Source organism: Opisthorchis viverrini, assembly GCF_000715545.1.
Source record: "Opisthorchis viverrini unplaced genomic scaffold opera_v5_58, whole genome shotgun sequence".
In the NCBI taxonomy this organism is placed as follows: Eukaryota; Metazoa; Platyhelminthes; class Trematoda; order Opisthorchiida; family Opisthorchiidae; genus Opisthorchis; species Opisthorchis viverrini.
Genome location: NW_008751716.1, coordinates 1150105 through 1175937, shown reverse-complemented (window position 1 = coordinate 1175937; position 25833 = coordinate 1150105). Strand labels below are relative to the sequence as shown.

Here is a 25833-nt window from a genome sequence, read left to right as displayed (position 1 = left end):
ATTTACTTTAGCACAGAAATATACTTGAAAGAGGGTAGAGCCGAAAAATTCGGTGCAAAAATACCGATAACGCGTGTTCAAGAGAGGTGTATCCACTAGAAAATACAAAGTCCTTACACTACTTATTAGGGTTTAGTAGATGCTACTTGGGAACGGATATGCATGTAGTGAGTAGACGACTCATTCTCAGTGGACTGACCCCCTTGGTATTGCTTAATGCATGTGTTAACACGAGTGAATTCAAACGTAAAATTATCATGGTAACTGATAGTTTAATGTTTACATACGTAGTTGGAACCTACACCGCTTTTTCACTTCTACTACACTCATCGCCATCATCGGTTCGCTGACAAGGAGTCACGAGGACAGCACCACAATTTCATGCAGTTACTTGCCAGACAAGCTCGGCCACCGAAGGTCTGTCATCATGGATCCGTGAATAGAACAGCATAATCCATGTTGCTTTTCAGTCCATTCTGCTTATCTTATCGTGTCCATGTCCACTGTCCTTACACCATTGTTAGGTAGTTCCCACCAAGTAGTGATACAATAATCTACGCGAATATATAAATTCATACCCAATGAAGAACATCAGCCGTGTTGGAAAATAACGAAAAACATATCCAATCGGGTCCCCGTGAGTGAGCCTGCTGACATGGTTGCGGCGTGCGAATGACAGCACCTGTCTGCAGCAGGTACTTTGCCGGATGATCGCTGAATGCAGTAAGATGCTACGACGTCTGACTAACAGTAGACTGAGCAGAAAACGTCCGCCTAACTCTGAAGTAAATCTTCATTATGAGAGTGTTGTGTGCTTTTCGTATCAGTGAATTAATCTTAAAAATTAAATAACAATGGTCATCTAGACATAGACAAGCCGTAAATTGTACAATATGCAAACATTTCCGCACACCCTTTACAATCGGGAATGATCCATTGAGTGCATATAACAACGTGGAACCCGAGTTTTTCTTGAAAACGTTACACAAGTTGATTAGCACGACCATTTATGCATCTTTTAAATAGTTGTTGAAAGAGTCAAACTCATGGTTAGCTATTACGAAATTCGTGGACTGACGTCGATGGTGATTTACATGATCTGGAGGAAAGCCAATGTTGGCAAACTATTAACCGTATTTTCGCCGAATGTATCTCGCAAAAAAGGAGATTACTGGCATCAACAACGAGAAACTGCTCCATAGTGATTTTCTTTGGATATTTAGCAACGCTAGTGGCGCTTGCAAAGATAATTCGCAGCAGATATGTCCGTCAATTCTATCATTATGGGTTCTTAACCGACAATCTTGATCCTAAAACCTTCTTGCAACGGTGCCCTGACATTCATACCCATTTCCAGCATTACTACTAATGTGGTTACTGAAGACTCTTTGTTAGCACACGACCCGTTCCGCCTTTCTTGATGAACTCCTCAGATAGTCGCCGAACTCACGGCATACAGCTGTAACAACCTCAGTGACATCGGTTTTTGGTTGTCTCGCAGGAACTTTCAAATGGTGGTAAGCAGCTAAATGTTGATAGAATCCAAAGTTTCAGTACTTCAAGCTTATTTAATGTTCACAGTTTTGTTCCCTTCCCTTTGAGCACAACCCGCTCGCCTGAAAGCCCAGCCACTCTAATGAGAGTATACTAACCACCCCCCTAGAACTCATCCTTATAGAGTGACCAACTCTTGATAGTAGTCGTTTTATTCAGTTCCGTTCAATTTCCGGACTGAATCTGTATCTTGCTTGCAAAACCGACAGGACATTTGTCCCCAACTGACGTTTACAATGACCATCCTCAATCTTGTAAGAACCAATGAACTAACACGATCCCGTGTCAAGAAAATCCCTTCCTACTCCCTTTCGGTCCCCAAAATGTCTGATTTGTCACACAAGAAAAAAACACTATAGCAAAGGTGTGCTGCACTACTGGTCTAACTCAGCTGTCTGTTGAGTTAGACGGTTGATGCTCCGAGTGTCACAAGTGTTAAGGCATTGCACCGCCACCAACTAAAATTACTGCGGATAGGATGCACGTTGAACCAGAGTACGCGAATAGCACTACTTGTCGGATTATGTCACAGTTGTGATACAGATCAAGCACTGATGAGATCAGAACAAAGAATGGAATAAAGAGCGATAACTCGATGCACTCATTTGCAAATCAAATTGGTTTTCACGAGACTCAACTGAATCTCTCGTCTATGATATGGATGTGCTGAATGTGCTGCAAACAGGCCGCCGCGCGATTCAGTTGGCACGATATTCGAGATATCGCAGTTTATTTTAGGAAACTACACCACTCACAAGGTTGCTGAAAACTCTTCGACAGCCCACGACCAAAGTAAATTGATTTGCAAATGAGTGTATTTCTCGAAAAAACAGTCTAATTTGGGTTCAAGTAGAACATAAGGTTGACGGAAACCCGGGGACTGCGCCTACCTGATGAGCCCCAAGAAGGACGAAACCGGTCGTGGGCTTTCAAAAACTTTTCAGCAACCTTGTGAGTAGTTTCCTTTATGAAGATAAATCGACGCATTTTATGAAGTAGTTGAGGTGACCACCAGTAGGTCTACAGATTCATTGCGTGCATTAGTGCCTCTCAATTATGAATACGACGACCGGTCACCCAGTCTTAAGTATTTATTGCATACAAAGCTGTCTAAAAAAATTTGGATGCAACTGAAGTTACGTTTCTCCGGTGAGGGAAGTGTAAGATAGCGTTTCCAAACGCCGGATCTAGCGTGAGGATTTACCACCATAAATGTGTAGATCTTGGCACCTACTGAAAGCATGTATCGATTCAACAGTACTATACGAGGATATATTTCATTGAAGAAGGAGCATCCAGTTGCAACACTCAACTCTCAAGCTACCGTTTCCGACCCATCCCCTCAGCGGTTGCTGAAGAAGGGTGTTGAAAACGTTGACAATAGTTTGCTGTAGGACAGGCTTCCGAGGAAACGGAATCACCATACCGTGGCACTCAATATTGCTGGACGGTACACTCATTGCGGTGGCTCATTAGTAGGAGAGTGCATTGCTCTGGTAATTGTAAGTGATACATGAACCTAACGAAATAGTTTATTGGACAGCTCTCCGATGCAAAGCTGCTATCCAATCGGCAGGAATTATATAGCCCAAAAACTGCTTAGTTGTCCGAAACTGCCTGAGCGATCGATAGTGATGCAAACGGCGGACTTTGCATGATTCGTAGAGTTCATCTTCAAATACACAGTAAAATATGTGAGGTTCAGGGTAGTCCATCGACTTTTTTTTCCTGCAAAACTATGCGCTGAGGGACTATACAGGCCACATCGAACGACGGTCGGTTCAAAATGCTAATGTGCTTCGAAATATTCAATCTTTCGCGACAAAATGATTCCTTTTGTATACTATTTTGACCAAGTGGTTACTGAATTATGGCAAACAATTCACATGGACCAGTGGATACGAACAAAGATGCAATAATGATCGATTTTCACTTGGAGGAAATCGGTTCCAAGGTTATGTTGGATCAATCTCACGAATAGCAACCAGTGAAATTCATAATATTAGTCTTTGTTTTTCCATCTCCTTCCAGGTTAGATTAAGTGATGAAAATTGTCACAGAATTGGCGGATGACTGAATGGAACTGGACTTCATAGGTTATTGCCTGCAACGCACTTTCTGACTAGTAAAAAAGGCTACTGAAGAAGATACGGACAACGCCTGGATAACAAGTTTCCATCATCTGCTTCCTACAATTCAGATAGCAGAAATAGGTTTATATTGGTAAATCCGTTCGGAAAATTCTAGTGAAAATTTGTGACAACGACAACAACACGCCACAAACAACATGTAGAGTAAACCGTGACGTACAATATCAATCATTTCACCACTTGACGGACAATCAAGCAGACATTTGACTATCAGAGTCCGATGCCTGGACCAGGAGTATAGTATAATCAGCATCTTTAAGGCAGAGTTTGTGCTGTTAGTGAAGACAATCCGTGCTGAAGTGCTGAGAAGCACGGTACAGCTGTTTTATCCCACAATTGGGAAATTTCATGGGGTTTCTGTGAGATTCGCATTGATTGTGAATCTCAGTAAGGATGAAACAGCTTCATAGTGCTTCATGGTACTTGAAAATGAAGTTTTTCCACTTATACAACAAAATCTTTATTAGAAAAACCATATATCCTCGGAATATCAATAATCAAGACTTAAGGACACTCTGGATGTGTCTGAAGGTATGAATTTGCCCAGCTCAACAAACTGGTGGCCTGGTTGTAATGCACATAGAGAGCCTGCTTGCTTGGCAAAGCGCAGTACAAACGAAGACAGAAATATGTCAGAAGGTAATGCAGAATATTATGAAGAGTCTGGCAGATGTAGGTTTAACTAGTTCAGCTAGTATTCGGTTGAAGTCATCGCCCAACATGGCTCAAGCCGGACGTTGGTTTGTTGACTGAACTGGACAATTAGATTGCCCAGATTGAGTGATTGACTCGGACCCTACACCAGTAGCCCTAATGCAGTCAGTTCCCATTCAGGTTGCCTTACTGGGAGTGGGTTGTGTGTGCACCCACAGTGTGTGTAATAGAATGAACCATGAACACGGTGTGCGGACCGAAAATTACGGAAGACGTGTAAAAGAATGGTTAGACTTTCGCCGTTTTGCTACGGCATGCCGAGCGCACAGGTTCAGTCGCTCAGTATAGCAAACTGATGTAAATTTTGAAGGATGCTCGGTAGAAACCGGACTCAACTAAGTTTTTCTATGGTTGTTTTGTGGTGGATCCGCCGTCTCGACGGTATTCGGTAACGGACTCCACCTTTGTGGAAGGACGCGCACAACAGTCTTCAGCAGTTTCATACGACTAAATTTTGCTTGGTTCGCACAGTACTTAGGCCATTCAGCTTTTCAGACGCTGTTTCAATGAGGCGATCAAATGGACTCTAGTTGCAAAAACGCTAGCCTAGAACAAGACTGAGGAATGTATTGTAACTCACTTTTCAATTGGACAAAGAGACCGCGGGTTAAATCGATCCATTGCTGGAGCAAGAAAAATAGGCAGACCGTAAGTGGAACGAAGAGCGTTAATCATTTGCTCTGATAAATAAGTCATAGATCTATGTGGGGAAAGAAACTTGTTCGAAAATTACGACGACGTTAACCATGAATCTAGCGCAGGTTCGGAAGACCCTTCCGTAAGCACTAATGCAATTTGCAGATGAGTGTTTACCTGCAGATACATCCAATTTTGCGTTCATGTACGAATTGGGAAATCGGTAACTTGACCCAACTGATGTCCCCAAGAGTGTCCTATGAGGTAAATTATGGATCATTTGCAATGGGAACATGGTTGTGTCCCGGATTTATGTACAAAGAGTCCCCAAAACTATACACAATTTGGTTAGGTGTTGAAGAAGGGCAAAGTGCGTTGCGTCACTCAAACTGTTTCATTATATCGGTAGCGTAATCAACCACCTCTTGTGGTTGGTTTTCACGAGATAATAAGTAAGTAAATAATAAGTAAGTAAGTAATAAAGTAAGTACGATGGCTGAGATACTGCCAGGTCGCTGAAACCAAGACAGAAACGGTCGAGATGCCGAGGTTGAGTTCGAACCACGGAGCTTCCAGTCAGTCAGAGTGCGCCTTAACCACTGAGATACCTCAACTACTAATTTATTGGACGCTGGCTGAACATCACCACAAAAGTTTTCATTTAAAATTTTCCAAAATTGACAATGATGTTTTTCACACAGTCATTGAGCGAGTCCATCTTACAGAGGAGTTAGCGGTCCAGTAGCTAACAGCCTTTATCTGATGAAGATTCATGGACCTTCAGAAGACGTCAAATTAAGATCATGGGTGTGAGATGAACAGCTGATGAATTCAGTAATCTCCTGCAACAAAGGAAGGAGTTTCACCTGAAGTAGGATCGTATGGCAGATTGTCTGACGGGTAGTGCGATCGTACATCGTTTCTGGAAGGACTACTCCCAACCAGAACTTATGTTGGCCTATAATTTAAAGCAAGACCAAGTAGAACTTTTGGATTTGGAACTGCATTTAAAAAAAACAAGAGCACGCTGGATGGTAACACGTGAAGTGAAAAGCAAACAAACAGCTTACCTTGGTCGGGGAGGACAGTAAGTCATGTTCCAAATACCGGAGACCGAAATACTCCCGCTCTTCCATGACGTCCTGACGACGGCATACCTCCTCAAAAAGCCATTTACCCGTTGCGTCTTCCTGCGAATAGTAGAACCAATTTATAGCAGCTAGGTAGGTGGTACTTAATCACGTGCGCAGAATCAAACGGCAAAGAAAGAACGGTTGTGAAGAGCCGGAAAAACAGTACGTCGAAATGCACCTACCAGCAGTTCGCCAAAGTCGTGGTTACTATTATTGTTCACCATTCACTGCCGCGTACGGACAGTTGAAAAAACATATACCTTGCGGTGATTCACTTATGAAGTATTTTTTGCTGTAACTGTGTGTTACGAACGCGAAACATTTCCCCTCCATTCCCAATCATCGTCATCATCATCAACAGCATGACATCAGCGTTCAACACCGATGCTTCACTGTCGTATAACCAGCAGTCTAGCATAGGAATGTAGGTCAAAAAGCTTGCTTTTCGGGGTAGCAGGAAGACAGCAATGACCTAGTGAACATACAGTCATACATAAAGAGTACATACAATTCATTCAAGCTGCAGGACTGTATAAGACGATGGAGAAAGATACATCTTTTGCAATTTCAGCTGATTCTAGTATGATCAAAATGTTAAGTTGTAGCCGATATCAGATATACATGAGATGAGGAGCTCCTTCGGCTTTAACCTCTACGCGTTTCAAACAACCGAAAGGATGATTTGCTGAGATCCATTTCTTGAAAAAATGACGGATTAGTCAACCATAGATTGCTACCTAAGGATCCAGTATTCCTATGGGTGCTCCCATGTGAACCTAGCTTGATGACGAAGGTTACAGTCAACAGTCAGCGGGACGGTTGACTGCCTACCCTACTCTTCGCTAATACCCCCACTATAATTTCTGTCAAGCAAAGCAGCAAACAGATTAAGACGGTATACAGAATATATCTTCCAAAAAAAGCTGGGAACAACAATTCGACACTACTTTGGTGGGATGACATAACTTAGTTTATATAAAGGATGCATGGTGATACGTTACCCGAGGTGGGAAGTCGGTACAGGCCAAGTGGTCAGCAACATCTACGAAGAACGGTCACCATAGGATAATAATTAACCTTTCGTTCAACAAAGCTGATGCATTAATGCGGAGCAATCAGTTATTACCCAAAGTCTATAAATCGACATTATGATGAATTGAACTAAGAAAAAAGCCATCCAATCGTTCGGTAGGGTTACATAGACTGTGTTCCGTAAGGAGACCATTGAATAACACTGAACTACATCACTGGACCTACAGAGCACTGGGTCACACCTATGCCGTGAGCATGCATGAACTCAGTGGAGTAGATCGAAGTTGTAAACAACTGTGCGGGAACCAAGACTTATCGGTCTTATGCACGTCGGTTTTTTCTTCAAGGTGGAAGTCCCAAAGCGTTCCCGACGAGGCAAAGTATGCATGACCGCACACAAATCATTCGCTCCTCTGAAATTTGATCTATTGAGACATGACCGAGTGCATAAGACCAGGGGTTGCCAGCTCGATGGCCCGGGTTCGAAACCCACATGGGTATTTTCAGATTGACGACCGACTCATGTTTCGATACTCTTCAAAAAGCTCTTCTTATCCCCAACTTCTCAGATAGTGTTGATCGCAAAAGGGAGTAATTCAGGTGAATAACGTAATGGGTTTGGACGGGAGAATGTCATAAGAGGCGCAGGTGACAAAAACGGCCAAAAGGGTGCATCACCAATTAGGTCTGTGAAAATGTGAACGAACTCGGGATGGACCAGATATTAGAGCAGGCGCGAAATACTGTAAAAGTCAATTATAATCCATTTCTACTTGTGTAAGCCTTGAAAATCTGGTATTGTATTGATCCGTGGGCTTCGCCAGGTTCCACAGCAGAAATATGTTAAAAACGCTAGAGCTGGGCAAATTTTTCAAGGTTGCAGACACTAAGGTATCTTGCTAATGCTAGCTTGCCGCCAAAAATCCGCATCATGCCATGCCATATTGGCACTTAGCGACTACGATGGCGCATGCAGAACCTTAAAATGCTGGATATTCGCGAATCTAACGAGTGACAGAGAACGCTGGTGGATTGCAAAAGTCCAGGAGATGGAGAAGACTTTCGCCAGTAACGAAACCAGCGCCGTTTTAAATGAGCCAACCAACTAACAAAAAGGATGTCAGCGAGTCAAATTGAAAGAAAGATGTGGCAGTGATTCATTTGCAAACGCAGTTGGCTAAATATTTTAAAGAGCGGTTCAGTCAGCCACTTTCGATACAACCAAACCTGAATAAAACGTCGACACTGTNACGGAGTTGGCTAAATATTTTAAAGGGCGGTTCAGTCAGCCACTTTCGATACAACCAAACCTGAATAAAACGTCGACACTGTCCAACATTGGATATCGTTTATCAAGTGTGAGGAGGCACGCGGTCCCGATGGGCTGTACAACGCACGCTTCAAAGAAGTTGTGTAGCCCTGGTGTGCAATCTGACTATCCTACTATGGAAGAATTGGATTAAAAGCAGGGTGCCATTGGAATGGAGCGCATCGGCCGTGATCCCAGTCTTCAGAAACGGCGCAAGCACGTTATGCAAAAGCCACTGTGGCATAAGCCTAGTATCCGTCACATCCAGAGTGCTTCCTAGCATTATCTTGTGCAGTTTCATTTATTATCGGGAGAGACAGTTTCGTGAAGATCAAACTGGATTTCACCCTGGCCGAGGATGCACCGACCATGTACTTGAACAGCGACATATTTTCAAGCTTTCCATACGGGTTGTTTTCCTTGATCTGAAAGCTCTTTTTGACTAAGTCGACTGCCAAAAACCTTGGTGGTATTTGACGATCAGTTATTCCTTCAAAAACTATATCCCTTACCAACACCTGTGAGTGTACAGAAAGATTTCACCTGAGTTTACCACGTCCGGTTGTTCAAAACAAGGCTGAACTTCGTCACTATCCCTCTTTAAGTTAGTTAATGAAGTGCTGTTTGTAATTCCTCCACCTACTTCTGGAACCCCGCGGTTCGGAACGCTCCAGAGGGCCTTACTCAAAGGCGTTCATTATACAAACGATAGTACTCACCTTAATTTAGGCCCTCTAAAGATAACAGTCGTTTTAAATAACCCAACTAATCCTGCAACACTGGTATGCACTTCACACCTGCAAAGTACTGCTTAAACATCAGCCGACAGACGTAGTAGATTTATTAGTTTACCTGGGCAAATGTATAACTTCCGGTGGACTGGCCGGAAGTAAGATTATTTCTCGAGTCGGAAAGGTCAGGGCAGCCCTTTCAACTTCCGGTATCAATGATGTAACAGAGTATTCACTGCAGTGGTGCGATGCATACTGTTTTACGACCAAGAAACGTTGCCTCTACACACAGGACATACGAAAGCTGTCAGCACTTGACCATCGGGGTCTGCGACACATTGATAAATCTGAGATGAACATCAGATTAAAGTGTTAAGGAAAGCCACACAGTTTTAAGTAAAAAGTCTTCCGCCACGATAGATGAGTTACTAAAGCTCCATAGGTCTGGACTTATACTTCGCATGTCAGAGGAACGTCTACTCCACAGAGGTCCTTTTGCCCAGCCGTGTGCCGAATGAAAACGAACGAGAGGTGAAGAGTATATAACCTGAGAATAAACTATGAAAACGCTAATCAGTAAACTGAGTCGTGACGATAACTGCCGCCTCCCTGGATAGGGACCCTGAGACTCAACTCACCAATGGTTAATGATACTGGCAGACATGGTTCAATCATGGACGTTCGTGCATCAAACTACCCACTCTCCCGTTCAATCAGAGCAATATACAATGCGAACTAACTGATGACATAGCCGCCAGCGCCTGACTTCATTTACCAGATTCTCCCGTTTTCGGTTCATTGAAACTGTATTGGCTGGAACCACCGTACACTGTTTGTGGGTGATAAGCTGATTGGCTGACTAAGAGGCATTCATCAACCCAGCTAGATTTGCTCAAGAGATTTATTTACTTTGAAATATTGTGACGATCGGATGCTTTCTGTGTGAGGTATGTATGTATCAAAAGAGCAGTCATATGAAATATAAGCTGGTGTCCGGAAGGTCGGTGCAGTAGGTTGTATGATCCGCTATCAATACGCTAAATTCATTGTAACTCAGGAAGGAAGTGGCTGAACTATTGCGTGAAATCCCAAAACGATATGGCTAATTTATTGCTGATTCCTAAAACTCCTTCCTGAAAGCCTTTGAACTGTAATCAAAAGATTATGGCAAACTTCCTTGGCGAACCTCACCTGGACCACATTGTACAGAGATTTACCCATGAACTCTGTTATATATACCTCCTTATCGTTAGCGAAACAAACTGACCTACAACTCTTTTGTGGCATAAAGGTCTCTCTCATTCACTCGGATTCTTCAATAAATTTAGACTGAAGTGGGGTGTCAAACAAATCCGAGATCTCTTAAACATACTTCAGAGCTTAACACGGTAGTATCATTCAACGATGCGGAGTACAGCGCTCTTCAAGTGAGAAAAACCTCCGAAAGACAAAAAGTGTGCGCTCGACAAAAAAGGGTTATTAAAAATAGAACGATGGCACTTCAATTAATTAAAAGTTTCTGAGAATGCAAAACGGAATACAAGTCACGTCGTTAGACCCGGTAACCGAGGCTACTGGGAAAGTAAATCTAATTTCCTCACGAACTATGCTTCAAACCTATTCATGAACTTTCAGCACCGGAAATCACAGAAGCTTATTTTATTATGAACTCGAAGAAGAAAACGGTTTCTGTAACTAGAAACTTTTGACTAACTGATTATTCCTACAGAACTCCGTAAATGTTTGCCGTTGTTTCATTCTATATATGGAGAAGGCATTTCTAGAACTCTTGTCCTGAGGTTCCGAAATCGCGTACCATGACTTTAGCTACTTCTTCCCTTTTGTGTATGGTTCGCTTGCAGTATTTTTAGATGTCCCCCTTACCATCTGCTTTGGTGATAATCACGTGACAAATCTCACTGTTTTAATTGTCCAACCAACGTTGGCGAACTCTTTATACGCCACTGTGTCAGAACGGCCACCTTCAATCATGGTAGCTAGAGAAAGGAAACGAATTAGGGTCATCTGCTGAATGAATCTTAATATCCTTTAGAGAAACCAAAGCAACGATGATTTGCGGAGTGTCGTGACATAATGCAATTTTATTGCACCTCATTTCTTTAGTTTGATGCAAACAGGCTTGACTCAAATGAGTCTGAAGTAGTTGTGGACCTCGCAGCTATCCGGTGAAAGTTGGAAGTTCATAATTAGTGAAATAGTATTCCAAAAGTATTCCAACACAGCCAGGCTGATACCTGTTCGCATATAACAGCTCTGTTTAGACTGGTCATGTTGTGTATTTAGGCTCGCCGTGGCATTTGCGCAGACGTCGTTGGCCCATTCACACAAACCGAATTTACTAAACTACGGTTTGAAGCCGAAAAGTATCGGGTAGATATGCTGCAGTTTTGCCTCCTCAATTGGAGAACACTGCTCCATACGGTGTGTGGTTCCCTGGATCAGTAGTTCATGTGTCGGTCGCAGGATAGCGAAATGAAGAAAGCAATCAGGTAAAGATGGGCTGAAATGGACAACAGCAGGCGAGAGTGCAGGTGTAACGGGAGTATACTGTATTTGACCTCACCCGGTTACATGCACCAGACATTCACTATTCCTGCATGGTGGTGTCCGAAACAAATTCCAACACAATACCCAGAGGAACACTACGACCCTTAATAAGGTATGCATATAATGCTTCGCCATGATAAACAGGAACTTGCAAGGTTGGTGTGGCTCAGTTAGGACTGAGCACTGGACAGTGGATAATATATTATGAAGTGGCGCTCCCTTCGAAAACTGGAAGGTGTACTTGTGATTAGTCAGCAATCCACTTGAGGTATTCTGATGACTGCCAGTAAGGTGGTTCTTTCAGTTTTGTGTTGATGTCGGTCCTCATGCCACCCGCAGGAAACATGAACCTATGCACGCCGGCCTAGCAGTCGATTTTGTTCTGATATCTATCCACTTAAAAACTTGGTTTGGAACTATGATCTGGTATTATTGTTGGTATCTTTTCACATCTTTATTTCTAAAGCAACGGCTGCACAGAAAGGGAGAGAAAGCAAATGTAAAGGCTTCAATGAAGGGTCGAACTCAGAATGTCAAAGCGATAATCCATAATCTTGTCAAATTGGTCACCCCTAGTTTGGCTAGCAAAGGTATTCACTTCAGTGACATGTGGGCCGGTTGCAAAGAAAACGCTTGAAAAGGTTTGAATAAGTCGGCCACCGATGTGGTACTGGTTGACATAAAATAAATCGGAACCCCAATTTATGCTGTGATATCGCTGCCGATTTCGCCTGCAAGAGTCGATATCTGTGGATTTCCAGACACTAAAAAGGAGTGTTTAGTATGTAAACCGCGTGCTCCAGCTCTCAAAAGCATTGCCGTAAAATTAACTTTTATCCGTTGCAACTAGGGAATTAGGTTGTTTATTTGTTGTTGGAATTTACAACACGGGCTGAAGCAGTTTCTGTGCTCGGTTTCTCCAGTTCAGATAAATCCTGTTGCCTCGGATTAGCTTCATCGAATAGCGCTTTCATTCCAAACAGCTGTAAAGTACGCTCTGGAATTCCCATTAGCGAGATGGTCGACCACACTACACCAGTTAGATATACTAACCCCATCAAATGCTCCAAATCGAGCGATTGGTTTATGTATATTTTGTAACTTCTGATAAACACGCAAATTTTCTGATTTAAAAGAAGTCTCTAAGTTATCAGTACCCTATTGTGATGGGAAATATTCATATGATAGGGCTCACCACCATCAACTACGTAAGAGTGATCAGATAGTCTGTAAACATTGTTTATTTGATGGTTCCATTCAAGTTAGGTCTGTCACGAAAAGACCGAAGGATGGCATATCACACTAGTCCTGCAGATGGAGTAAAACTTCAGGTGAGAAGTGTCTACTTTTAAGAAAATGAGGTACCTCGGTATAAATATGACTGAGCGTATGCTGGATCAGAATATTGTAGTCAATTTCAGGGAATGCTACGTTCGTGTAACAGCTATTAGGTCCCAGCAATCCCCGCTACTGAGCGCAACTTTATAAACATAGGTCTATCTAATAATCGCAGTCACGCACTCATTCAGTGCGAAACGGTACTCCTTGAAGGGCCATGTCATTAAAACATTTTGCATTGGCGAGGATGAAATCGTTTCCTCCACACGTTCAGGCGATGACAGTGCCGATCAAACCAGCTTACTATGTTTCCAAGAGACCCAAAGTAGGCGAGATGGCTAGAGCTAGATGATTAGAACACGAATCTACTGAGCAGAAGGTTTTTTGTTCGACTCCGACATCTGCATCTCTCCTTCGCCTGTCCAGATTTGTGCAATTTGGCCCTTGTGTTTCCTTCTATAAATAGACCGAAGTTAAGCGGCTGTAGACCTGAGAGATTACTCCAAGCTGTGAGCACCCACAAAACAATACATTGCGTCTTGTTTTTTTCAGTAAAACGCCAAGTGGATCTCAGGTTATTAATTGATCACCTTGATTCCCGAAAAATAAGTCAACGACAGAAGGTTTACGAATATAAGTGAGTTGCATTAATTGACAGTTAGACAAAGACAGAAATGCTCAATCGAAAATTGAGACATGTAAACAAGGACCATCCAAACAGCCTGACAGCTCTGAAACACTAACAAATCTGGCACTTTTATGCTCCGTCCTGTCATACTGAGTGAAATAGGTCTCAGGAACTGAAGTTCTGCTGTAACACGTGCTTGTGTTTATCCACAACTCAGCCTACGCAAGCGGACATAAAGATCTTAAAGGAATGTAAGCGGCAGGTTTGTGTTTTTGCTCATCGCACGTCCACATCATCGTCTGTCTACAACAAAACAGTTGTGAATTGTTGCCGTACGGAAGGACATGATGGACTCGTACTGAAGGAGATTGCTAAAAAGATTAGCAGGCTTTTGGTTTTGGTTTTATTATTCTAACAAGCAGCCAATTGCTCAATAATCACGCAACAAATCAGATATGATATGCTTCATATGGGTCCTCGCTAAACTGACTTCCTTTGCCTGATTCGACAGACCTTATCTTTGGCGAACACAGTATGGACCGAATGTGAGTTGATTACAGTTTTCAGTCCAAGGATGCAATGATAGAATAACTTGTTGCTCACAACCGAATCCCAACGTTTGGGCAAACGAATCAATCACCCTGAATGAGGCGTTTCTTTCTTTCGACGAACGAACAGGACAATATTAGACTTTTAACCCAATCACCTGGTTGAATACAGCAGAGCACTATAAACGTGAAAAAACGACAGATCAGTGGGTATCACCGGTATCTTGAGAATTAAGTTGTAGTATACAGCTGCGTGTGTCACCAATGAAGCTGAAGCAAGGATTACGTAATGTCGGTCATGTGGGAATTTTGTTTGACAAACGCAGCCCCAGTAAAGAAAAGTGAATCATGACGCCTTTGGCAAAATGAAATAAAAGGTCGCGATTGGAATGCAAACCGAAAGTCGCGCTCGACTCTCTCTGTGCTGTGCTATGACGTGCGTAAGTATGGATGTATGATGAAACACTCAAAAAACTGGGTGTGTTCTTAGAATTAACACAAATTGGCACTAAAATGTCATTTCTCTTCCTTCATCCATGACAACCACGTCAATGCCAAAAATAGGAATTTGAAGACCAGTGTTGGAATACGAGTGGAGAGTTTATTTATTTTGAGTACTGCCTGCTTTTGGGTTGGCCGCGAAATTCTTTGTGCACAGCAGATAAGGTAATAGCCCAATGGAAAGTAAGCGACTCTTATATCCTAACTTTAACTGTCAGATATTAGGTTAGAACCGAAAGATTCCACGGTTCTATATGGAAGCGGACGTAATATGGATTCAGCGATGTTTGAGTGCATTGATTTATATGTTGACATGCAGTATTGACATGCAGGTTGCATCTGTGAATAACAAACGGTCAAGAAAAAAACCACAATGATCATCTTAATGGGGTAAAGGTGGCTCTCAGTAGCGGAAACGATGTGTACATTATATAATCTGCCCTGCTGTTTCTCTCTACTACCTACTCTGCCCTAATATACTCCGTTGTTATGTCAGGTTGGCCTAGCAGGAGTTAGCGGAGTCGCCTTAAACTTTCATTCCATTTTATTTCATTCGAAGTAATGTGATGAATTGAATGAAAAGAGATAAATACAAACCTTTTCCGTTTTTGTGACTTGTCGTCTACCTATCCATCAGACTGGCATTCTAATCACCAATCAGTCACCAGAAGTTAAATCTTTAGTATGATTTTCGGTATATTTTTTTTGGATACTCACGGTACTTCTGGTACCGTTGATGTCAATTACGGTATTTAGCAACAATAGCAGTGAACTAACCGTTGACTTCCAAAAGTGTTAGTTGAACACGAGATACCTCAGTAGTTAAGGCGCGAACGTACTGAAGGAAAGCCAGTGGTCTCGACCTGACCTCTGAATCTTGACTATCCCTACATGGGATTGGGAAACCTAGCAGAATCTGGGCCCTCGAGCTTCCATCGTGTGGCATGGCAGCTTGGCAGTGAAATATTATTATCGCTGGACGATTTGTTCTAATTTTAAAATTGGAATGGCCGGCAATAGTTAGCGTGGCGTGAGCCGATATTTTTAATCCGACAACTGGGAGTCCATGGAACACCTTTATCCAGCACAGTAAATTTATACAGCCTTCCTAATGAAGGTGACTCTTACTCAACAAAATGTCGAATTAAAAACAGCTGTCTAATTCTTAGTTCCTTTTGCCAGATGTTCTTTCACGGGTGACCTAAAGATGGCACTCACTTTTTCGAGTGCCATTTGAGCCGGAAATCGCAACCCATTCAAATGCTTTGAGCGCCATTCAATAGGTCCTAATATACGGGCTTGGAAATTTGGGTCAGCGACTTAAGTATCTTAAACACGATTGATAAACTTTCAAGCACAGCGTAGAACGAGGCTAGGTTCGCACATGGCGAAGGCGAAGTATGTATTCCAAACTTGCTGATGGTTTCTTGAATCCAACGAGTGTCGCTTAACGGAATAAGGTGAGTTAGTCTCAAAATATATGGACCCCTAATAGGTCTTGATTTTCTGGGAGATATTTGGCGACATAAGATTCATAAAAAGATATAGTTTACAAGTCACAATACGATGTATTGAAATTCAAAAACAAACTAACTTGAGTACCGTAGAGTTAATTGTGCTAGATTCCGACTTCACTCCGGAGGATAGTTATTAGTCAAGGTAGCTATGCTTTTTCGTTGTTGTTACCTTGAGCGAGTAAATTTCAATCAAATGTATGTCGTCAATTTTACTGCTATATACACTCCCAACTGCGCAGATACCTCGGGACGGTCTCAAGTAAAACGGAACAGGGACCGCCAAATCAGAGTCCATATAAATCGATTTCTGTTCCGGTTAAAAAGGTTGAATATCGAACATGCAATTTGTTTTATGACAGGCAGGTCATGGTGTCAACACCTGCAAGGAGATCGCGTCTTGCTTGGTATTCGCTGAATATTTAATTGCGCCTACATCTATTAAATTTTTATTTACCTAAAGCAATTTGTCACAGCTGGCGGGCATCAGACTCGAGCATCTGGGTCAAGAGAATCACCTTGCAAAACATGTACTTTTGATGATCTGTGAATCCCCTGAATGCACACTCAGCGGTTTGACATTCCCTTAAATTATGGTCCGCTGTATCCGACGTCGTCGGTGGCAGAATAACTGGTTGACAAGGTCCTTGTTCTCCAGTCATGCCCTTCATTCTTCAAAGACTAGATGCTTTTCGGATTTCCGTTTAGTTTCTACTTTCGTATTTTTGAATACAAGTTGATCTCGCTAAGCTTCAGTGTGCCTAAAGTTTTATGGCATGCTGTCGTAGTATTCTGGCGGTCATCTCCGAAACGTTTTTTATATATGGTAGTGTAATTATTTTGCCTGTGTTTCCGGGTGTCAAGTTAGTTGAGTTGTATTTTCTCAGAGATCTTCAGACAACACTTCTTGGGTAACAGTTCCTTCGAACAACAACAACCGGAAACACAAGCAAAATAATCACACTACCATACATCAAAAACATTTCGGGAATGACCGCCAGAATACTACGAAAGCATGCCATAAAAGTTGACCACAGACCGACTGACACGCTGCAAAGAGCACTATCAAAGGCAAAGAGGATACTTGATGCAATGGAGAAGACAAATGTAATCTACAAAATTGAATGAAACGACTGTGCAAGAAACTACGTGAGACAGACAAGGAGGAAACTGTCAACCACAATCAACGAACGCAAGCTCGCCACTAGGAGGCACGATCAACTCTCTACCATCTCTGCACACAAAGATGGAGAAGGACACAAATTCATTTGGAATAACGTCAGCATACTGGGCCAGGTAAGAACAAAGAAAGAACGGGAGTTCATGGAGGCATGGTACTCTACTGATGGAGCAATAGACAGACGCATGGAGATTGATCCTGCCTATCAGCCTCTAAGGACAAAGGAAATCCAGAACCACAAAATCCGAGGCCGAACAAGGACTCAAAGAAATCAATATTACAACCACCTACCAAAAATAGGAAGTACACCACAAACGAACAGAGAGGCCTACCACGACGCAATACAGATAAAGAACGGGCCAACCGAAAGAGACAACAATGAACGGCAATTTCAACAGTAACGTAGCCGTAGAAAGCAAGAAATACAAACCACAACTTGAAACAGATTAAGACCGGACCAACCAGAATCCATGTTACAACGCAAAGGCTTCTCTATGTAAACTATATAAACACAGACACGAAGAGAGGGACTGTCCAACCAAAAGCGCACTGAAGATGTCTCCTCGAATGGTGGCGAAACGTGTGCAAATCAATTGCCAAGCTCGGCGAACAGATCAACAGCCATCTGATCAATTACCGACTATAGCTCTGTTTTTGCCACGCGTCAGCCTAGTCTGATTTTTCCCTGGTCATTATCTACCTGCATGATTTTGTGTCACTGTTATGTTAAGATCGCTCCACCAGATGCTGCCTGAAGCCGGCGGCATTTAAATTAAAGTTCTATGAACAGAACAGGCGTTATGGTAGTGAAAATTTCGGCGGCAATTTAGTTGAGTTGAAAATGGCCCCTTTATATTCATATGCCTCTAGTACATATCTTTTTTGGTCTATTATGCTTGACCGTACTCATCACCTTTTACTCCCATTCCATCTGATCCTCAACATCTAAATTTGTCCGCTCTTGGACCACTTTTATTTCTAACGAGATATATTAGTGAATCACGAGGAAGCAGTGTATGCAGGTGCGCAGCAGTTAGAATAACAACCTACGACTCTTACAACGATTGGTATAATTAGCTCACAAGGACAACACATAGATGGACGGCAAACAAGCAAAGGCAAATCAACAAACCAAATTGAGGTTAACCACGTAAATATCATGTTGAACCAAAAAGCCAAACAACAGAATCGCGAATCATATTCAATTAGGAGATCTATAAAATTCCCTGATATTGTTATGAAAAATATTTTGAACTCACCAGCATTTATACATACAAATACTTTGAGTATACCAGTGGAAAATAACGTTTCAACTCTTGTGGCAAACGCGACTTGGTTGCAAGGTCTAGTAAGTGTGTCCACAACTTCATCTCTGTTTCACACCAGGGTTCCATTTCGACCCACATATGACAAGCAAGTAACAATGAACGACACGGACGAACTCCTCAATCGACGTTTTAGTTTTCTGACAAGATCCGGTTTAAACAGTTGTGCGTTAAAGCGATTAATATTTGGAGATTTTCCCAAGCAGATTATTCCTGTAAAATGTGAGAAGGGACTACTAATCAGGAGAACAGGTTGCGTACATGCTCAGAGTCTCGAAAAAATGTGGTACGCTGGGTTCCTAAGAACGGCTAACACTCCAGTCTTCAATGTATACTGAATAGAGATTGTCAACCTGTTCAACGATGTGCAGCTCCATTGACTACTGAAATCTACCAGTCGATGTGTCAACAAGGCGTGGGTAGTAATAGATTCCAATATGCACTGATTCTAAAATCCACCGCGGTAAGTAAAAAAGCAACCTATGCGAAACATCACATCCTTTTGCACCACATCATCTAGCTCCACTGTTAGTATCATTCGGCAAGTTTATGCGGCAGCTTCGGCAACTAACAGAAGCCGGCATTAAAGCCCCTTATGCAGAAGGAACTCTGAGCACATTGTATCCAGCTTAAAGAACTTAATATTGGCCATGGGAAACGGGAACGGACAACAATAATCGATCCATCTCGTGTGGAAGCAGATATGGTTCGCTCGCAATAGATCACATGCTACCCATATATTACTTCCTGCAGAGTGAGCGACACAGGCCAAAGGGCGGTAAAAAAAAACTTGGAAGACCCCAGTTCATGGAATCACGACCGTCAATGAGTTTCGTCAATGAAAGTCAACATGTGAAGTCGCATGGTGCTCAAAGGCACCCACAGAAGAAACATTCAAAACAATGCACAAAACCTCCGCTGTGCTAACTCACACTGGTGGTCCGCACTCTTATCCGTCTAAAATCGAAACCAAAAGGGGTAAACGAGGCGGTATTCTAGCTGAAACAATCTAGTTATCACAGCTGTCAGGCAATGATATGCACTGGTGATTGTTCTTTCCACTGGGCTGGGTAATTTGGTCACAAATGTTTCGTTACCAACCAAAGTAACGTCATTGCATAATACTTTGGCGGTGAGCTACACTACGTCCCTGTTTAGGTGTTGTGTAGTGCAGGGCGTTTGTCTTATACCTATATGTGATCTGTTGAGATTTGGGGTGACCTCCGATTGTGAGCGCTCTTCCACTTAACCACGAGGTTCCAACACTCGCTTCCATGAAACACAAAATTTTTGAAACATCGGTACCTTTTATCCTTGAAACTGAGGTGAGACGCCATAAACATTCCCCTATTCTCAACAATCCTCATGTGAACATAACGCGGACTTACGGGAACGTCGACTTCGCTGATCGTGTCATCCTCCAACAATCTGACTGTGACAGCAAAGCAGTCTTCTGTGTGAATATGCCTGTGATCTTTGAGCTTCGGATTCATAGGTTATCTTGTGCTATGGCGAGTTCTCACATTACACCGGAAAGTTCAGGCAACAGATGTTTTTAATTTACGGGTCGAATATTTTGACACCAATAAAGTATTTAAACAAAGTCATTGAAATCGGCTGCCTGCATTTTCTTGAGGTCCGACGGCCCACAAGTGATCACATTCCATCAGTCGCGTCACAACCCAATGGACGCAATGACCTAATGCTCTTCGAATCGAGCTCAGTTGACGAAGCCATCTAGCGAATCATTAACACTATCGAATTCACGGATTGATACAGAGGGTTGAGGCATTTGCCCAAGTTTTTGGGTTGGTTTTGTTCTTGTCGGTCAGTGGCTGTCGTTCACCTGAAAGGCACAAGTGGAAAAAGGTGTAGCACTGCTCTTTATGTTCTCAGCGCGGTGCAGTATGCTTCCCAACGCGAGGATTTGCACAGACAAATGTCTAGTAGTGCTTCAAACTGGGTTCTGGAAGGAATATGGTCAACCGTCGGAGGAAGGTCATTCCACGCACCTACTACCCGAAATGAGAAAAAATTTTGTTCAATGAATGTGTGCGTTCTGACTTTGGAAATCTTCTTACTATGCCCCCGCCGTGTGTTTGTTGGGTCAACGGTGAAAAACCTAGTGGTCAATCTTTGTTCTAACAGGACATAAGCGAGAATTAGGTCCCCTCGGTGGCGACGATACCCCAGGGGAAATAGGTCAAGCATCGCGAGACGGGTTTTCTAGTCCACGGGTTTTAGGCCAACAACCATTCTTTTAGCGGCTCGCTGGACTCGCTCAATAAGGATGATGTCTTTCGAGCGTCCTGAGTGGACAACTTGGTTGGCGTATTCAAGGAACTATCTGACGCAGGCCCAATATAGTATTTGGAAGTCCATGCGAGTGACACGGGAGAAGGTGCGTCGGATCATCCGTAAAATGTTGAATGCCTTTTAGGCCGATTTCTTATGGTTCACTGAGAAGGGCATGTTTTCTGGTCCTTTCTCACCGTGCATAACGAAGGCATTCGCTGGGTCTCCTCCAAACGACATATGGACGCACTTTTCGTCATTCAGAGGAAGGTGCTAGTCCAACGACCACTGCTCGTTGACGTAGATCAGAAACAGGGGTGGTCCCAAGACGGAGCCTTGAGAAAATCCAATGGAGATCGGCGCTGGAGAGGAATAGGGTGAGCCTATTCTCACTCGGAATGATCTGTCTGATAGAAACGCCTTGATCCAGCGAAAGATTTTCCCCTGAATCCCATAAGACTCGAGTCTTTGGAGCAGCGGGACGTGTGGGACCCTATCAAATGCTTTTGAGAAGTCGAAAAATATTGCATCCGAAATGAGTCATTCGTCCTTGGCTTGGATTAAGCTGTTCGCAAGCACGAGCATGTGTGTCACACTAGAACGTTTTGGGAGAAATCCGTGTTGAGCTGGAGATATGAGGTTCCTGGAAGTTAGGTTATCTAGGATAGCTTGCTTCAGAAAGCTTTCTATCACCTTGCACGCACGCTGGTAAGGCTTATAGGCCAGCAGCTGCAAGGCAATAGTCGGTCACCGGTTTTGTAGATTGATGTGACAATCGATTCCTTCCTAGCAGAGAGAAGGCGGCCTTCGTCAAGCGACCGACGAAACACCAGGTATAAATGATTTGCCAGTGTAGACTACGTTTCCTTCATGATCCTTGGACGAACCTCGTAGGACCCCAACGCGCAAAATGCGTTGATCTTGTGCAAGAGCTGACGAATGTCCTCCACCGTGAAGACCAAGTCGGTTAGATGCTGTTCGTAGTTACGTCTTGACAAGAATGGATGTGACGAGGAAGCTAAGGCTGAATGTAGGACTGCATAGTGTTCCCTGTAAACGTCAGGCACTACTTTTGGGTCACTCCTGGATTCTCCGTTCCTGTCTCTCAAAAAGAGCGCGGATGGCTCGTTTCTAATGTCTAATGTATTTGAACAATACCCTTTTGTTTATCCGAGCGACGTCTAGGATGGTGACTTGTTTCCGTGTGTTCCATTGGCGGATTTCCGATTTACAACGTTCCGCATTTTACGAAATGCCACCTCATAATCTGTATCCACTGTAGTTGACTGTTTGAAAAAGGGTTGGGACTTTTTTTCCAGCAGTCGCCGAATCCTTTTTGGCAGCCTCCGGCTCATCCAATTGCGTGCTGGTTTTTTGGACGAACATCGCCTAAGCCTTGTGAACTCTCTGGACAATGGTCTTATGTATTTCTTCCACTGGAGCTGGTCGCCGTGTAACTTGTTCAAGAAAGATGCGCATTTCTGAGGAGTCTGCGCTGCAGAAGTCTCGTAACCACATTTGTGGTTCGGGATTTCTGGCCCAATAGCAAGAAATCGAAGCAGCAGTCGCCGAATCCTTTTTGGCAGCCTCCGGCTCATCCAATTGCGTGCTGGTTTTTTGGACGAACATCGCCTAAGCCTTGTGAACTCTCTGGACAATGGTCTTATGTATTTCTTCCACTGGAGCTGGTCGCCGTGTAACTTGTTCAAGAAAGATGCGCATTTCTGAGGAGTCTGCGCTGCAGAAGTCTCGTAACCACATTTGTGGTTCGGGATTTCTGGCCCAATAGCAATGAAATCGAAGCTCAGCACCCAGTGGTCGCTCTGCCCCAGTGGAGCGTTTACTGTTACTTGGTCAACGAAGTGTCAGGTCACATGCAATTTTCTCCAAAACCGTGATTGGTAGGTAATCAGCTTTTGCTATAAAACGTGGCCGTTCTAGGTATATATTCTCAAATTAAAATGCCTATAATCCGCCGCAATTTTCGGTGTATTTCAGTTTTTAACCGGTAAGTGTGTCGCTCAAATCAAAAGGGAATTTTTTTTAGAAAATTAGTTGCTATACGGTTCTGAACAGGGAGGTATGCTAGAATGTGTAAGAAGCTCTTTGTATGAGTTTGTTATGATTTATACATAAGGCCCCAGGGCCAAGCGGTACGCATAACACCGGTTGCCCAATTCCATATTGTTAAGGAATGTTCAGCACCCCACATTATCGTGTCCACACATATGAGATGGTCACTTTATGAGTGACCCGCTGTCCTTCATCCGACGTCTAACCGGGGGGCGGTCAGACACATGCGGTGGTTTGCCGAAATACGGAAGGCCTCCATTCGAAATGCTGCAGTTTGAAACTGACGAGTTTAGAAATGTCCTTACTACTCAAGAGATACATAAATGCCGCCGTAACTGTTCAGCTGCTTTGTTGACCGCGTAACCGATGGTTTGGATGCATTTTGACGGATGATATGTTCTGTGTCCTGAAAGAGCCTCGCGATTCCGGATGCGCACTTTCGTTTCAGTGAGGATATCTTACAGGCGACATGTGTACTCAGTTAGAAGACGCTAGGTTATTTTGTTCTGACGATCCCAAGAATTCAATACGTTTGTTTGGCTCACATGGATAACGAATTTTTAATCTCTTCGAATAACTCATATACTGCGAAGAAGCACGACTGAGACGCCTCCCTGATCTCAGATATCATAAGAACCGTGGGTCCGGTGCCGTGTTTCTGAGTAAAGTGGCGGGAATCGGCTGTCGTGCGAACATTATTTAGAACGAGCTTAAGAACCTGGCTACCGAGACGTTCCAAGTACGGCCTTTAACTTTAAATATTTTGGCCTCGCGAATATGAACAGCCTGAATTGTGTCTGGCTGTGAATTTATGTTTTCGCTCATCAGGCCATTAATGATGGAGTCGCATATCGCTGGCATCATTTACGGCCACTTTCCTAACAGCCGTCGAACGTTCTCTCGCACGGTTCGCCTGGACAAAGCCGATACCATTGGTTTCCATTATATTCCCTTAATAGCAAAGATAGTCCGTAACGAGTTGGATATAGTGCACCGCGCACAGCCACCATTCCTCTCCTTACTCGTGACATATCGTCCACATCATGTTCGCCCATGCACACTCCATGATGGTCCACAGTGCATGGCTGGCAATCGTCCGGAGCGGCTGCCTGAAAAGGTGACTGCATTAATCTGACGGTCTCCGACGCGTCATGCAGAATATGTCCTGGCAAACTGACTGCGGGTATATGTGACCAGAAGGAAATCTCGTCAGCGGTGGTTGCGTTCCAACCCGGGTCTTCCGGATGACTATGAGTGCATCTTCCCTCAAGGTACTTTATATCACGAAACGACGGACCCTCCTTGTTGCATCGTATTAGAAATATGGTGCATATCATGAGTTGACTGTAAACCATGGACCCTGAGCTTTATATCAGTTTTCCAAAAGGCTTGGTTTGTTTAACTGTATGAGAGGAGCAACGCACATTTCGCACTCTTCACAGGGGAGAGACAGTTTACTTATTTTGAGATTTTCCCTCGACGCATTATGCGGTTTGTTTTTCAGCAGTGTTCTTAGCAGTGTACAGCTGCAACACCGAATCGTACGCCAGCTACCCGGTCCCGGCTTTTAACTGCCTATTGTTTGAGGCCACTGATGAACCACGAATTTCCTACTAGTAAGTGCGATCCAAGTTTCCAGGTCGGTATCAGTCGGTTTGCCTAAAACTTCGATCAACAAAAAAGGTTGATGTATAAATCGTGACTATCACAGAGATCCGTTGACGGCTGCTGGTTTCACTTCTTTGAGACAGCCACCGCAGCCTACGATGCCCAGCACTCCCTCGCAACAGTCTATTTGGATACCCGAAAAGCTTTTGACAAGGGCCGTTGTGCATCCCGGCTGGGAAAAATTAGTTCTTTTGGCATCACGGGATCCTTATCTCAGCGGTTCACGTCCTACCTATCCAATAGGGCACAGATTACGCATATTAGCGTCATACCCACTACCGAAAACCAGTGGAATCATTCAGAGGAGCGTACTAGACAACATCATCTTCCTACCATATATCAACGACGTCATTGGTACCATATCAAGTGGTAAAATATTCCTTTTTGCGGACGATATAAAAATCACCTACACATTTCCTCTATCTTCTAAAATCCTTGTCTTTTGCCAGATCCAGCAAGAATTGGACTCTCTGGCTCGCTGGTTAAGTGCTTATAGACTAAGTTTCTCTTCTTCCAAATCCCATACAACTTCCTTTTGTTTCCCAGTCTCACCTGATACGTGCACAATTACTGAGAACCTTGTCACTCATTTCAAGGAGATCAATCACACTTGTCTCGGACACCCTTGTATATTTGACTTTTCTCACCAGTTCCAGGTCGCCCGAGCACATATGCCCTGCCCCCTTATGTTACGCTCCTTTCATTTTCAATCCAAAAGTCGACTAACTGGAATTTTGTCCTGATTTCTCTTCCCTTTTACCCGAAGTCGCCGTCTGACACATGACAACGTGGAACATTTAACCACCAAAAGGTTATTCTAACACTCGAGCCTCATGCTGCACAATCTTTGGTCGTGAACCACCATAGCTGAGACGATTAAGAATAAATGAAACTCTTCTACACTGCCTCTTGGATCGAAAAGCGTTTATCACAGAG

The 25833-nt window shown here is 43.3% G+C and overlaps 1 protein-coding gene across 1 annotated transcript in view; it reads right to left on the bottom strand.

The window, feature by feature from the left end:
• Nucleotides 1-20438, bottom strand: part of T265_03930 (hypothetical protein) — a gene marked incomplete at both ends in the record, with an annotated part of 28525 nt that extends 8087 nt beyond the window's left edge. Inside the window, 3 exons of the mRNA XM_009168531.1 lie at nucleotides 4999-5041; nucleotides 6125-6244; nucleotides 20250-20438. Of these exons, the coding sequence (XP_009166795.1) occupies nucleotides 4999-5041; nucleotides 6125-6244; nucleotides 20250-20354 (268 nt within the window). The remainder of the gene's footprint in view (nucleotides 1-4998; nucleotides 5042-6124; nucleotides 6245-20249) is intronic.
• Between the last annotated feature and the right edge of the window lie 5395 nt (nucleotides 20439-25833).